Source organism: Schistocerca americana, chromosome 3 (assembly GCF_021461395.2).
Source record: "Schistocerca americana isolate TAMUIC-IGC-003095 chromosome 3, iqSchAmer2.1, whole genome shotgun sequence".
NCBI lineage: Eukaryota > Metazoa > Arthropoda > Insecta > Orthoptera > Acrididae > Schistocerca > Schistocerca americana.
This window is the reverse complement of record NC_060121.1, coordinates 851,219,367-851,233,491: the sequence shown is the minus strand read 5'-3', so window position 1 is coordinate 851,233,491 and position 14,125 is coordinate 851,219,367. Positions and strand designations below refer to the sequence as shown.

Sequence of the window (14,125 nt, the reverse complement as noted above, 5' to 3'; positions counted from 1 at the left end):
CTTTGAATTGTGACATTCATTCTGTAAACATTTATAAAGCTTGTGTGGCCTTCTTGATGTTTAATATTACGATCAGGCACTGTCAGTACAGCCTCAATAGGCCATGCTTGAAAATGAACCTGTAAGGTTTGAAACTGGTCGCCTGATATAAATACTGCAAATGTCGACAGAGTCTTAATAGACGCTTTAAGATATTTAATAAAGTTGCCGGTTTCCTGCCAACAAAGTGTTGAAACTGGAAAAAAGCAGATTTTATTATGTCAGTGCACATAAACTTACATCAAAAGTTACATGAAAGCACGATGTTACGTGATCAAGTAATTTTTATTCCTTATAAAATGCTATTTATATTTTTTAGAATATAATATACACAATGGACTAACACTGAATGATGTGCGATTCAAATTATGTGTAAAACAAGCAAACAAACAAACAAAAAACAAAGAGAAGTCATCGGTTCCCAGTTCCTCTCGCACACATTCATTTATACTTGTTTTGCAAATAAAACCGCCTTTTCTTGCTGCACCTTAATTTATTTTCCCGAGACGTGTTCTGCCTTTTTATTGTTCTAAGGCATCATCAGTGGGATCTATAACGATACATTTTCGCTATTTTTAGATTATCAAACAGTTGAAGCTGCGATTTTTTATGTAAATATGTAATTACTTACGGTTTACTTGTATATGCGTTTCCTCTCATCTGCTCTGGAGGTCGCACTATCACTTTATTACCGAAACATAAGCACAATTTTGTATTCTGAACATTTTCACACTGTTCACCACGTATCTCGTTCTTTTTTGTAGTATACTATTATTCTTTTCCCACTCGATATAGCAATTTCTTCGGACACTGCTTTTAACAAAGTAAATACTGTAACTACGTGTTTCCTCCTTTTTGGTTTGTTTGCCTACAGGTTGTCAACCTAACGAAGTATATGTTCAAAACCAAGTTCTATTCATGATACTTGTATCGTGCGTGTGTGTGTGTGTGTGTGTGTGTGTGTGTATGTGTGTGTGTGTGTGTGTGTGTGTGAGTGATGGGGAGAGGATTGGTGGTTCGAGTTGTTGAAAGCTTTGGTGATGACAGCTGATTTCACTTTTCGTTTGAGTGTTATGTGGAAGGGTTCTTGGATACGTGAGTGTAAAGATGGTTGGTGGTATTATTATTATACTGGGTGGCATTATTATACTAATTGTCCTTTGGAATGTTGTTCTATTATGTTACCTATTAGAGCAAACAATGAATTATTTGGCATGTGCACTTGATCATTCAACATGGTTTTCCTTTCTGATTTGGTTTTCTGTACGTAGTAACTTTCTTGCAGGGTTAGAAGGTGTTTTTTATTGTTGATTCTAATGATTTTCATTTCTTCTTCTCTCCTGGTTGATTTGTGGTTATGCTCTCTTAGGTGTTCTGTAAATGTGGAGTGGTTTGTCCCATATTTGGAGACCCTCATGTGTTCTTTGCATCTGACATCAAATGTTCTACCTGTTTGTCCTATGTGCTGCCTTCACAAGTAGTACACTGTACTTGATATATACTTGCTTTCTGGTATTTGTCTTTCTTTTTGTCTGTTTTGCGGTGAATTTTTATATACGATTGTCTGTTATGTATGCTATGTTTATCCCCCGCCTTTGGAAAACGTTGGTGATTTCATGTGCGAGTTCGTGTTTGTATGTCATTATGTACCATCTTGTGTTCTCTTTCATCTTTTTCTGATTATTCTGGGTAGTTGGTATTGGAAAACGTGTTTGCGTTTGGTGCTGTTGTGTTGTTATCTGTGGTTTGATGTTTTCTGCTTTTTTTTACTTTTAATTTTGTTGTTTAGCTTTGTGACTAAGTTACTATTGTAACCATTGTGAACTGTTTGATAATCTAAAAATAACAAAACAGTATCGCTATTGAACCCAATGACGATGCCTTAGAACAAGAAAAAGGTGACACGCTTCTTGGAAGAATAAATTAAGTGTCAGCAAGGAAAGGAGGTTTTATTTACAAAACAACTATTTCAGTTCTTGCTGCTGAGTAAGGCCACGCACATAAACCTGCCATTAATCTACGTTTCCTTCTCTACCAATGCTACCAACACTGTCTGTAATCCTACTGTTTGCTACGTCATTTGTGTACTGTACCAAAAGTACCGAGCCGTAGTTTTGGCAGTGCGCAACTCTACTCACGATTCAAATCGGCCCCTCCGCCGCAGCACTACCATCATTCAAGTATCAGAGGACTAAAAAATGCGCCCCGTTAACACAGCGAGCCTTCCGCGTTCCCTAGAACTCATTATGCCTCACTATAACCGTGTAGCTACCAATAGCGGACTAGGAAATGCAGTAGACCGCCGCCGCGGTCGTCAGCGGATCACGCCCAGTTCTTGCGGCCACTCTCTGCAGCATCTGTGCTGTCACGTAGCGGTCAGTCCCCGCCCGTACGCATAGCTGCCGGGTGAGAAGGAGCGCGTGGAATGCCCGCTGGGAACCGATGGCATCAGTGATACGTTCGACCCGCCGGAATCCGACTACACTCACACGCGGCACCCGTGTCTGTGCTACCGAGGGGTCACATCGGCTAGCCCAGATGCTAGCTCCAACAGCTGCTGCAGACACGTACACCCGTTTCCAGCAGCTGTCAGCCACCAGCCTTCGAACGAGTCATCAGCAGGGCTGCCACTGCACAGCCGACAAACGCCCTCTACTGATTCAGATCTCAAGGGGGAAAGGAAAGGGGGAGGGTGTGTGTGTGTGTGTGTGTGAAGAAGCCGTGATATGCAGCACATGCTGCTACCGCACGAGATTTAGTATTCTGTTTGTTATACGAAGTGGCGTTCCTATATCGTTGCATGCAAGTCCGGCGGCTATACAAACGTGAAGCTATATAAAAAGGAAACTATTTTCAAAATCATTGCCGGCTGGATTGGCCGAGCGGTTCTAGGCGCTACAGTCTTGAGCCAAGCGACCGCTACGGTCGCAGGTTCGAATACTGCCTCGGGCATGGATGTGTGTGATGTCCTTAGGTTAGTTAGGTTTAATTAGTTCTAAGTTCTAGGCGACCGATGACCTCAGAAGTTAAGTCGCAAAGTGCTCAGAGCCATTTGGACCATTTTTTTAAAAATCATTATAATGTTAATATTATCCAAAAGGAAGAATTTTTTACATGTTGCAGCCCTGTCAGCAACTGTAATAAATTAATATGTCAAAAATCCGCCTCAGTAGCGAAATATCACTGGTCTTTAGCCAGGTTTCAGCCAGAGTAATCCAGCGTTCTTCAGAAGCATAAAATAAACTAATACATTACAGAATGTATTAGTTTATTTAATGCTTCTGAAGAAGGCTAGATTGCTCTAGCTGAAAACTGGGTAAAGACCAGTAACATTTCGCAACTGAGGCAGATTTTTGACATATTAATTTATCCAAATCGCACTCTTAGTGGCGTTAGTGCTGTGTACTCACATTTTCCTCCCACACTCCAAGGTAGTCATGTACTTAAAGTGACGAAAGTCATGGAATAGCGATATGCACACACGCAGAGGGTGGTAGTATTACGTACACAAGGCACAAAAGGGTCGTGCACTGTCGGAGCTATCATTTGTACCCACGTAATTCGTGTGAAAAGATTCCATACGTGATTATGGCCCCAAGACGACACTCAACAGTCTTTGTAAGCGGAATGGTAATTCGAGCTAGAAGCGTGTGTCATTCCATTTCGGAAATCGTTTGGGAGTCCAGTATTCCAGAGTCATAGTGTCAAGACCGTGATGAGAATATCAGATTTCAGGAATTACATCACACCACGAACTACGCCCTGGTCGATGGCATTCACTACGGAGAGCAGCGGCGTTTGTGTGGAGCTGTCAGTGCTAAGAGACAAGCAACACTGACTCAAATAACCGCAGAAATCAAAGTCGGGCGTACGGCTAACGTATTCGTTAAGACAGTGCGGCGAATTTGGCATTCATAGACTGTGGCAGCAGACTACCGATGCTAGTCACTTTGCTAACAGGACGACATCGTCTGCAGCGCCTCTCCTGGGGTCGTAACCATATCGGCTGGGCCCTAGACGACTCGAAAACTGTGGCCTGGTCAGACGAGTTCCGGCTTCAGTGGACGGTAGGATCAGAGTGTAGCTCACACCCCACGAAGCCACGGACTCAACAACAAAGCACTGTGCAAGCTGGTGGTGGCTCTATAACAGTGTGGGCTGTCCTTACATGGAATGAACTAGATCCTCTAGTCTAACTGAACCGATCATTCACTGAAAATACTTAACTTTGGCTTGCAAGGACGTGTGGCAACCAATTGGCGACTTGCAATCAATCAGTGTCCTTCGCTATGTCCAGTGTCCATGACAGTTATCACATAAGTTCCTATAGATCACTAATAACGGTTCAGCTAGTGCCTCTGGTTGTGCGCGTGTTCTACGGTCCGGACGAGGCTGGCAGGAGCGGCGCTTATATTTTCTTCGGCTAGAGGCCGCCCTTGTCGTGGTGCGGTCCTAGTCAGCGAACTATTGGCTGACGTCGTCTCACAGCCTTCTCTTCTCTTGCCTTCTTCATCTTCGTGCCGGTGCTTGTAGTTACGCCGGAATACATTCATATAACCGATTCGACTCGACGGGAAATTAATGCATAATCTACAGTGTGGATGCTCATTTACACTGGACCTCCAGAGGGAATGTAAAATTAGCGTGCATGGAGACATGGACGGAGACAGCGGGTAGGGGACACTGGCTGGGAGTGTGGGTCGGCTGGGGACCGAACCCAGATAAGTTCGCGCGTTTGCGATAAACACTGTGTCCAGGTGGCGTAATTGTTAACACAATTGCCTCGTAAGCTGGAGATCCAAGTCTTGAGTCCCCGTCCGCCACAACATTTTTCACTCGTCGCTGCTGATTCTGCATAAAGTTCCGACGCAGCTGATATCATTAGCTCTTTCGCTTGTCTTTCCTCGCTCCCGACACCACTGGCCATTAATATTGCTACACCAAGAACAAATGCAGATGATAAACGGGTATTCATTGGACAAATGTATTATACTAGAACTGACGTGTGATTACATTTTCACGCAACTTGGGTGCATAGATCCTGAGAAATCAGTACCCAGAACAACCACCAATGGCCGTAATAACGACCTTGATACGCCTGGGCATTGAATCAAACAGAGCTTGAATGGCGTGTACAGGTACAGCTGCCCACGCAGCTTCAGCACGATGCCACAGTTCATCAAGAGTAGTGACTGGCGTATTGTGACGAGCCAGATGCTCGGTCACCATTCACTAGACGTTTTCAGTTGGTGAGAGATCTGAGAATGTGCTGGCCAGGGCAGCAGTCTAACGTTTTCTGTATCCAGAAAGGCCCGTACAGGACCTGCAACATGCGCTCGTGCATTAGCCTACCGATTCAAAAGGGTTCAAATGGCTCTGAGCACTATGGGACTTAACATCTATGGTCATCAGTCCCCTAGAACTTAGAACTACTTAAACCTAACTAACCTAAGGACATCACACACATCCATGCCCGAGGCAGGAATCGAACTTGCGACCGTAGCAGTCGCGCGGCTCCGGACTGAGCGCCTAGAACCGCTAGACCACCTCGGCCGGCTATCCTACTGAAATGTAGGGTTTCGCAGATATCGAATGAAGGGTAGAGCCACGGGTCGTAACACATATGAAATGTAACGTCCACTGTTCAAAGTGCCGTCAATGCGAACAAGAGGTGACCGAGACGTGTAACCAATGACAGCCCATACCATCACGCCGGGTGACACGCCAGTATGGCGATGACGAATACACGCTTCCAATGTGCGTTCACCGCGATGTCGCCAAACACGGATGCGACCATCATTATGCTGTAAACGGAACCTGGATTCATCCGAAAAAATGACGTCTTGCCATTCGTTGAGTACACCATTGCAGGCGCGCCTGTCTGTGATGCAGCGTCAAGGGTAACCGCAGCCATGGTCTCCGAGCTGATAGTCCATGCTGCTGCAAACGTTGTCGAACTGTTCGTGGAGATGATTGTCGTCTTGCAGACGTCCCCATCTGTTGTTGACTCAGGGATCGATACGTAGCTGCACGATCCTTTACAGCCATGCGGATAAGATGCCTGTCATCTCGACTGCTAGTGATGAAAGGCCGTTGGGATCCAGCACGGTGTTCCGTATTACCCTCCTGAAACCACAGATTCCATATTCTGCTAACAGCCATTGGATCTCGACCACTGTGAGCAGCAATGTCGCGATACGATAAACTGCAATCGCGATAGGCTACAATCAGACCTTTATCCAAGTCGGAAACGTGATGGTACGCATTTCGTCTCCTTACACGAGGCAACACAACGACGTTTCACCAGGCAACGCCGGTCAACTGCTGTTTGTGTATGATAAATCCGTTGGAAACTTTCCTCATGACAGCACGTTGTAGGTGTTGCGACCGCCGCCAGCCTTGTGTGAATGCTCTGACGAGATAATCATTTCCATATCACAGCATCTTCTTCTCGTCTGTTAAATTTCGAGTCTGTAGCACGTCATCTTAGTGTTGTACAAATTTTTATGTCCAGGAGTGGACATAATAAATAACTTTAAGAACTTACGAAGTAAAATCAGATCAGTTGGGGAAAGTCATCTGACATGAAGAGCAGAATTTCGATGGCAGCTGGATAATACTGCAAGAAAAAAGATGCTGCCTGCAACAAGCAACATAAATGTGGAGACCAAAAGGAGATTTGTTGTACTGAGAGATCTGTTTGGAGCGTGGACTGACATGGCTCGGATATTACGATTGGCGCGTGAGACACAGATGTCTGAAGCCATTTGAAATATGGAGTTGACGTAGATTGGAAAATATCTCGTGGAAAGCAAAATTCGCAAATGAAGAAATTTTAAAAGGAAAAGATAATAGGAAGTCTGTTACCTACAGGGTGGAAAAGAAGAGATCAATTAATTGGCCACTTCTAACAACGAAAATGTTTTCTTGTGAATGTAATGGAATAAACGGTCCAAAGCAACAGAGAAAGAAGAAGACTTGGAGTGAAATACTTCAGAAAGATCAGATATGATGTACGAGTAGGCTACAGAGAAGAGTGAAGAGGAAGAATTGTTGCAAAAGAATCTTCGGGCTAAGTATTAAGAAGAACACAATGTTCCTACTGTCTTCATTCTCATATTCACTTCAGTTACGTAAAGTGGAAGTGGATATCAGGGTGCGAAAGTTGTGTTTCTTAATGGCTTCCTATGAGTGTATTTTTGTTAATGATGCCACACCAGTATTTATGCCTTAGAAGCGTATTAGAAACTCACTGTACTACATAAAAATGGTTTTCTTTAGATATTTGTACAACATTTTTTGAACTAATACAAGACCACGTAGAAAGGAGACGGCCTTGTTAGCGTGCTGTTCGGTCAAACTTAACTACGAGAACCTGTGCTGTTCCTTAAATACTATCTAAGCTGTAGCTCCAGTTATCACATCTCCGGTTACTCCGCCGATTCTTGATTTGCTGTCTTATTACTGGCTTCACGAAATTGACCGAAAATACCAATTTTAATTTGGTTTTTATTCATTAATAGAAATCATGTACAATAAGTTCTCAAAGTTCAATGATCAATTCGCAACCAAACTGCCAGGAAAATAATTAAATGTGTGACACGACTGTCCTGCAACCCCAAGGTTTTGAAGCAACATTTCAACACTAGCTCCGTGAACAACTATTCCGTGGGTTACTTACAAGCAAACATATACGGGATACATCTAGAAGACTGTGAATCCCGATTCCTAAAAAAATTGTGTTCATGACAGAACGCAGAACCCAAATGAGTCTAAATTCTCCAATATGCAATTTATGCTCTAAGACCACATTTTAATCTGGCACAGTTGTCAGAACTGCAATTTGTGATGCAGTTATTGTATTTAATGACGGGAACGTAGGTGGCGTGATGGTATAAGAGAGAATGGGCTTTAAGACAAGAAATTTCACTCTAGATATCTCGAGATAAATAGATCTACAGCGCCTCTCGGCGGCTGAAAAGTCAGTTGAAGATCTGGTAAAGGGAAGTAGACAGAAAACAAGAAACCATAAGATAAGCAATGAAGGGAAAGAGGACCCATAGTACAAATATTTGCCCTTCTGTAGAGATGACATAAAAAAAACTGCGTGTTGTCTTCTGTCTCGGGTTTTTCGGTCGACGTTAGTCTAATGATTTTTCTGGCGTTTCACAAGCACGAGTGGCTGGCATTGTCAAGTAATCGTCCTCCATTGCTGGTGGTCCAACTGCAACGCATTCTCTGTTAATGCCCATTGACAGAATTGCACTAGATGATTAAAGTCATCACCATGTAATTGCTGATGTAGCGACACATGAAACGGATGAAAGCGGTGACGATGCAGTATGCGCATGACACTACTTTGACTCAATCCACCGGCTGTCGCAATGTCCCGTGTACTCATGTGTGGGTTCATGGCAACAGCAGCTAACACACCAACTGCACCCGTTTCTCCTGTGACGGGCCTGCTACGGACCCGTTTGCTTGCTACGACCATACCTGTTGCATACAGTTGGCGGTAGATGTTTTGCAATGTGCGGCACGTTGGATGCTCTCTGTCCGGGTACCGTTCTGCATACACCCTGCAGGCTTCAGCTGCATTTCATCGACACTCGCCATAGATGAGTATCATCTCCGCCTTTTCAGAGTTCGAATACACCATGGTCACAGTTCCTACAACACTACACTATCACAGACGTCTGGTAACACGGTGTACTACAGTTGGTCTGCGTCCGGAGGCGAATGCAGAATAACAATAGCAGCAAGCGCTACGTGCGGACATTGCGACAGCTAGACCAAACCACAACAGTGCACTACAGCCACACTCGTAAACACGGTCTTCATCGTAAACATGTCCCTGCAGATGTTGCTCGCTGACCGTGGCCCGTGTTTGTTACAACAAGCAACTGAACGTCGGAGGTTTCAAGCGTCAACTTTAGGTTACAATATCTCCGGATGTAATTAACATTTTACAATGCAACAAACGGCACTGATTACGTATTCGTTTATATGTTCAGATGTGCTAACAAAACTAACGTGGTTCCATTTAAAAAAACGTAGGTTTGTGTTAAAAAACGTACTTCCGTGCATTTTTGTATGGTTTGTATTAAACAATTACACTAGCCCCTCTCCTCACGTTCGGTCTGTGGAATCGGTTCGTCAGTATTTGATGTCGTTTACGAAATATATCCAGCGGTAACGTTAGGTGACTCACCCTGTATATACATTTTCTCAGAAATTGTTCAAGATATTTCGGCAAAATTTTCAGATCAGACGGTATTATGGTAAAGAGTGGTTAAGAGGAAAGCGGCTCACCTGAGGTGGGACTCTTGGCGACCTCCGTCCCCACCGGTCGTGGCACTGTCGGGTCCGGCATGTGTGTCAGCAGCGCGTTGAAGAAGTTGTACAGCTGCAACAACGGAAAAGCAAGTATCGGTCATATGTAGTGCATGGAAAATAACCAGAGCAAACAAACAGTCTACTGTGATTTGCTCACAAGTTCCCTATAAGTAGTTTTAAGAGAAAAAAATCTGAGCAGCGACAAGGGCAATGAAAGCGCCGTTACGGAAATGAGTAGTGGTATTCTTAGGTAGTTACATGTTCCGTTGGTGATGAAGTCTTCTCGGGTTATCAGCCGAGTCAAGGTGTCATTCAACGGCAACGTTTCAGAAAGTTTCCTACTTGTCATCTTCAGACTTGTCGAAACGTTGTCGGAGAACGACTCCTTGACTCGACTGATAACCCGAGAAGACTTCATCATCGAGATTCGCCGAGAAAGACTAAATTTGCATATTTGATGAATCATTTGAATGATTCTTTTATCTAAATCATATCCTTATATAACCATAGACATTTCAGATGTCACTTCACGTGTTTATTAGCACACATTATATTCATTTTTATTAGGTAAATTAATATCAGAGTTGGCCCTTCGACCCAGAACCATTTTGATTTAATTCTTTAGTTACGAGAGTATCGTTCAGAAACGTATTGCGTTCTTCAGACTACCGCGTGAGAAACGCATGTTTTCCTACGTGACCAGATGTTGACAGGTAGCTGGAGACACAGGGCTAAAAGTGACAAGTGGCAGTCCAGGTTGCCGACGGTCACACGAGGTGCGAAAGAGAGAGAGAGAGAAATTCATAATTTTGTGCTAGTCTGCTTTTTTACGATTATGTTTATTTGGTACTTTATAACCGCTGTTTGCTGTATGGTCTGTGTAACCGAAAGCCAAAATAAATAAAAGAAATGAGGAAAACAGAGACAGACCAGAGAGGCAACACGATTGGCATACAGTCACTGTGGGAAGTGAGTCCGCAGTATTCACAAAAAATTAACGACTGTAGAAAGTACAAGAAAGGTGCGAGTATCATTAATAACTAATAGCCACAGCACTGGGTCCATTTGTGTGTTCGATGAAGTGTCTCTTGTGACTGACAAAGAAGGAGCGATTCACTCAAGCAGGGTTCGTCTCCATGGTGTGGATTAAAGATAGCATGTCAGTGGCAGACTCCAGAAACTATGATTTTGCTTGTTGGGGACATACCAAGACACACTTCCAAAATGAGAATAGCTTTACTGTACGGTTAAATGATGATGGCGCCATCTTGAGTAAAATTTTCCGGAGGTAATATAGTCCCCCATTCGGATCTCCGGCCGGAGACTACTCAGGAGGATGTCGTTATCAGGAGAAAGAAAACTGGCGTTCTACGGATCGGACCGTGGAATGTCAGATCCCTTGATCGAGCAGGCAGGTTAGAAAATTTAAAAAGGGAAATGGATAGGTTAAAGTTAGATATAGTAGGAATTAGTGAAGTTCGGTGGCGGAAGGAACAAGAAATTTGGTGAGGAGAAAACAGGGTTATAAATACAAAATCAAGTACGGGTAATGCAGGAGTCGGTTTAATAACGAATAAAAAAATTGGAGTGCGGGTAAGCTACTACTGTAGATTAAAACTAAAGAAACTGCGAAAAGGTGGGAATTTCAGGAGATGGGACCTGGATAAACTGACTAAACCAGAGGTTATACAGAGTTTCATGGAGAGCATAAGGGAATAATTGACAGGAATTGGAGAAAGAAATACAGTACAAGAAGAATGGGTAGCTTTGAGAAATAAAGTAGTGACGGCAGCAGAGGACGAAGAAGGTAAAAAGACAAGGTCTAGTAGAAATCATTGGGTAACAGGAGAGATATTGAATTTAATTGACGAAAGGAGAAAATATAAAAATGCAGTAAATGAAGCAGGCAAACGTCTCAAAAATGAGATCGACAGGAAGTGCAAAATGGCTAAGCAGGGATGGCTAGAGGACAAATGTAAGGATGTAGAGGCTTATTTCAGTAGGGGTAAGATAGATACTGCCTACAGGAAAATTAAAGAGACCTTTGGAGAAAAGAGAACCGCCATTTTTGGAAACCCAGTTCTAAGCAAAGAAGGGAAAGCAGAAAGGTGGAAGGACTATCTAGAGGGACTATACAAGGGCGATGTACTTGAGGCCTATATTATGGAAATGGAAGAGGATGTAGATGAAGATGAAATGGGAGATACGATGCTGCGTGAAGAGTTTGACAGAGCACTGAAAGACCTGAGTATAAACAAGGCCTTGGGAGCCGACAAAACTCCATTAGAACTACTGACGGCCTTGGGAGACCCAGTCCTGACAAAACTCTACCGTCTGGTGAGCAAGATGTATGAGACTTCAAGAAGAATATAATGATTCCAATCCAAGGAAGGCGGATGCTGACAGATGTGAAAATTGCTGAACAATCAGTTTAATAAGTCACAGATGCAAAATACTAACGCCAATTCTTTACTGACGAATGGAAAAACTGGTAGAAGCCGACCTCGGGGAAGATCAGTTTGGATTCCGTAGAAATATTGGAACACCTGAGGCAATACTGACCCTACGACTTATCTTAGAAGCTAGATTAAGCAAAGGCAAACGTACGTTTGTAGCATTTTTAGACTTAGAGAAAGCTTTTGACAATGTTGACTGGAATACTCTCTTTCAAATTCTGAAGGTGGCAGCGGTAAAATACAGGGAGCGAAAGGCTATTTACAATTTGTACAGAAACCAGATGGCAGTTGTAAGAGTCGAGGGACATGAAAGGGAAGCAGTGGTTGGGAAGGGAGTGAGACAGGGTTTTAGCCTCTCCCCGATGTTCAATCTGTATATTGAGTAAGCAGTAAAGGAAACAAAAGAAAAATTCGGAGTAGGTATTAAAATTCATGTAGACTAAATAAAAACTTTGAGGTTCGCCGATGACATTGTAATTCTGTCAGAGACAGCAAAGGATTTGGAAGAGCAGTTGAACGGAATGGACAGTGTCTTGAAAGGAGAATATAAAATGAACATCAACAAAAGCAAAACGACGATAATGGAATGTAGTCAAATTAAGTTGGGTGATGTTGAGGGAATTACATTCGGAAATGAGACACTTACAGTAGTAAAGGAGTTCTGCTATTTGGGGAGCAACATAACTGATGATGGTCGAAGTAGAGAGGATATAAAATGAAAGTATTTGTGTGGAGTGTAGCCATGTATGGAATTGAAACATGGACAATAACTAGTTTGGACAAGAAGAGAATAGAAGCTTTCGAAATGTGGTGCTACAGAAGAATGCTGAAGATTAGATGGGTAGATCACATAACTAATGGCTCTGAGCACTATGGGACTTAACATCTGTGGTCATTAGTCCCCTAGAACTTAGAACTACTTAAACCTAACTAACCTAAGGACATCACACACATCCATGCCCGAGGCAGGATTCGAACCTGCGACCGTAGCAGTCGCGCGGTTCCGGACTGAGCGCCTGAACCCTTAGACCACCGCGGCCGGCATAACTAATGAGGAGGTATTGAATAGAATTGCGGAAAAGTGAAGTTTGTGGCACAACTTGACTAGAGGAAGGGATCGGTTGGTAGGACATGTTCTGAGGCATCAAGGGATCACCAATTAAGTATTGGAGAGCAGCGTGGAGGGTAAAAATCGTGGAGGGAGACCAAGAGATGAATACACTAAACAGATACAGAAAGATATACGTTGCAGTAGGTACTGGTAGATGAAGAAGCTTGCACAAGTTAGAGTAGCAAGGAGAGCTGCATCAAACCAGTCTCAGGACTGAAGACCACAACAACAACAACAACAGCAGGATTTAGTATTCAAGAATAGACAGTGCATGTCAGAGATTGTCTTACTAACATCACAAAGGCAGATTTTAAACATAATAAATGCTTATCATGAATGTATATTGTTAGTCTGGGGGCGATCTGCAGTGTATGATATCTTAAGAAAACTTCAGAAGCCAAAGTCGCTAAAGGAGATTTCATTGGGTGACCGGTTTCGACAAAGCTATGCTGTCGCCATAGGATTTCCTGCTTTAAAATTTTTAAACATATTGTCCATCAGTGCTGCAAGTCGCTTCACACTGCATATCCATTTCCCACTACCATGAAAAACACCACACATCGGCATGTCAAATATAAACGTATTGTGTAAAACATAAACATACCTATCTTGCGCCAGTTACAAATTTTCATGTTCACCACCAACTGGCAACAACCACCATGCATGTCCACCAGGTGCCACTGTGTAGCGATCCTCAATGTATTCGGAAGTGCATATGCAATGTGAAGCGACTTGCAACATTGAAGGACAATATGTCTTAAAAATTTTAAAGCATAATATCCGATGATGACACCGTACCTCTGTCGAAACCGCTCATCCAATAAAATACTGTTTAAGTAATTTGAATTGTGAAGTTGTCTTCAGTTATTAAAATAATTCCACTGAGCAATAAGAGGTTAATCGACAATTAGATGGCAATAAACAGTGAAAAATAGAATTTTGTACTACAGACTTAATATTTAGTAGTAGTGCAGTTAATTTATAACTGTTTTTGGAGTCGGGAGAAAAATTATTCGGAGCAAACTGTAAGCTCGTGATGTGCTGAAGTTGTGGGACAGTGAACTTGCATTCGGGGATACCTGTGGTTCAAATACCCGTTTCCCCCTCCAGGTTTACCTTTTTAGTGTTTTCCTAAATAACGTAAGACAAATACCGAAATTCGTCGCTCTTCTTTCCAAACGAG

At 43.0% G+C, this 14,125-nt stretch overlaps 1 protein-coding gene across 1 annotated transcript in view; it reads right to left on the bottom strand.

Annotated features, from left to right (window-relative positions):
- LOC124606437 (serine/threonine-protein phosphatase rdgC) overlaps positions 1-14,125 on the bottom strand; it is a 1,241,896-nt gene that overhangs the window by 737,191 nt on the left and 490,580 nt on the right. The window contains exon 3 of the mRNA XM_047138419.1: positions 9,352-9,445. Coding sequence (XP_046994375.1) covers positions 9,352-9,445 — 94 coding nt within the window. The remainder of the gene's footprint in view (positions 1-9,351; positions 9,446-14,125) is intronic.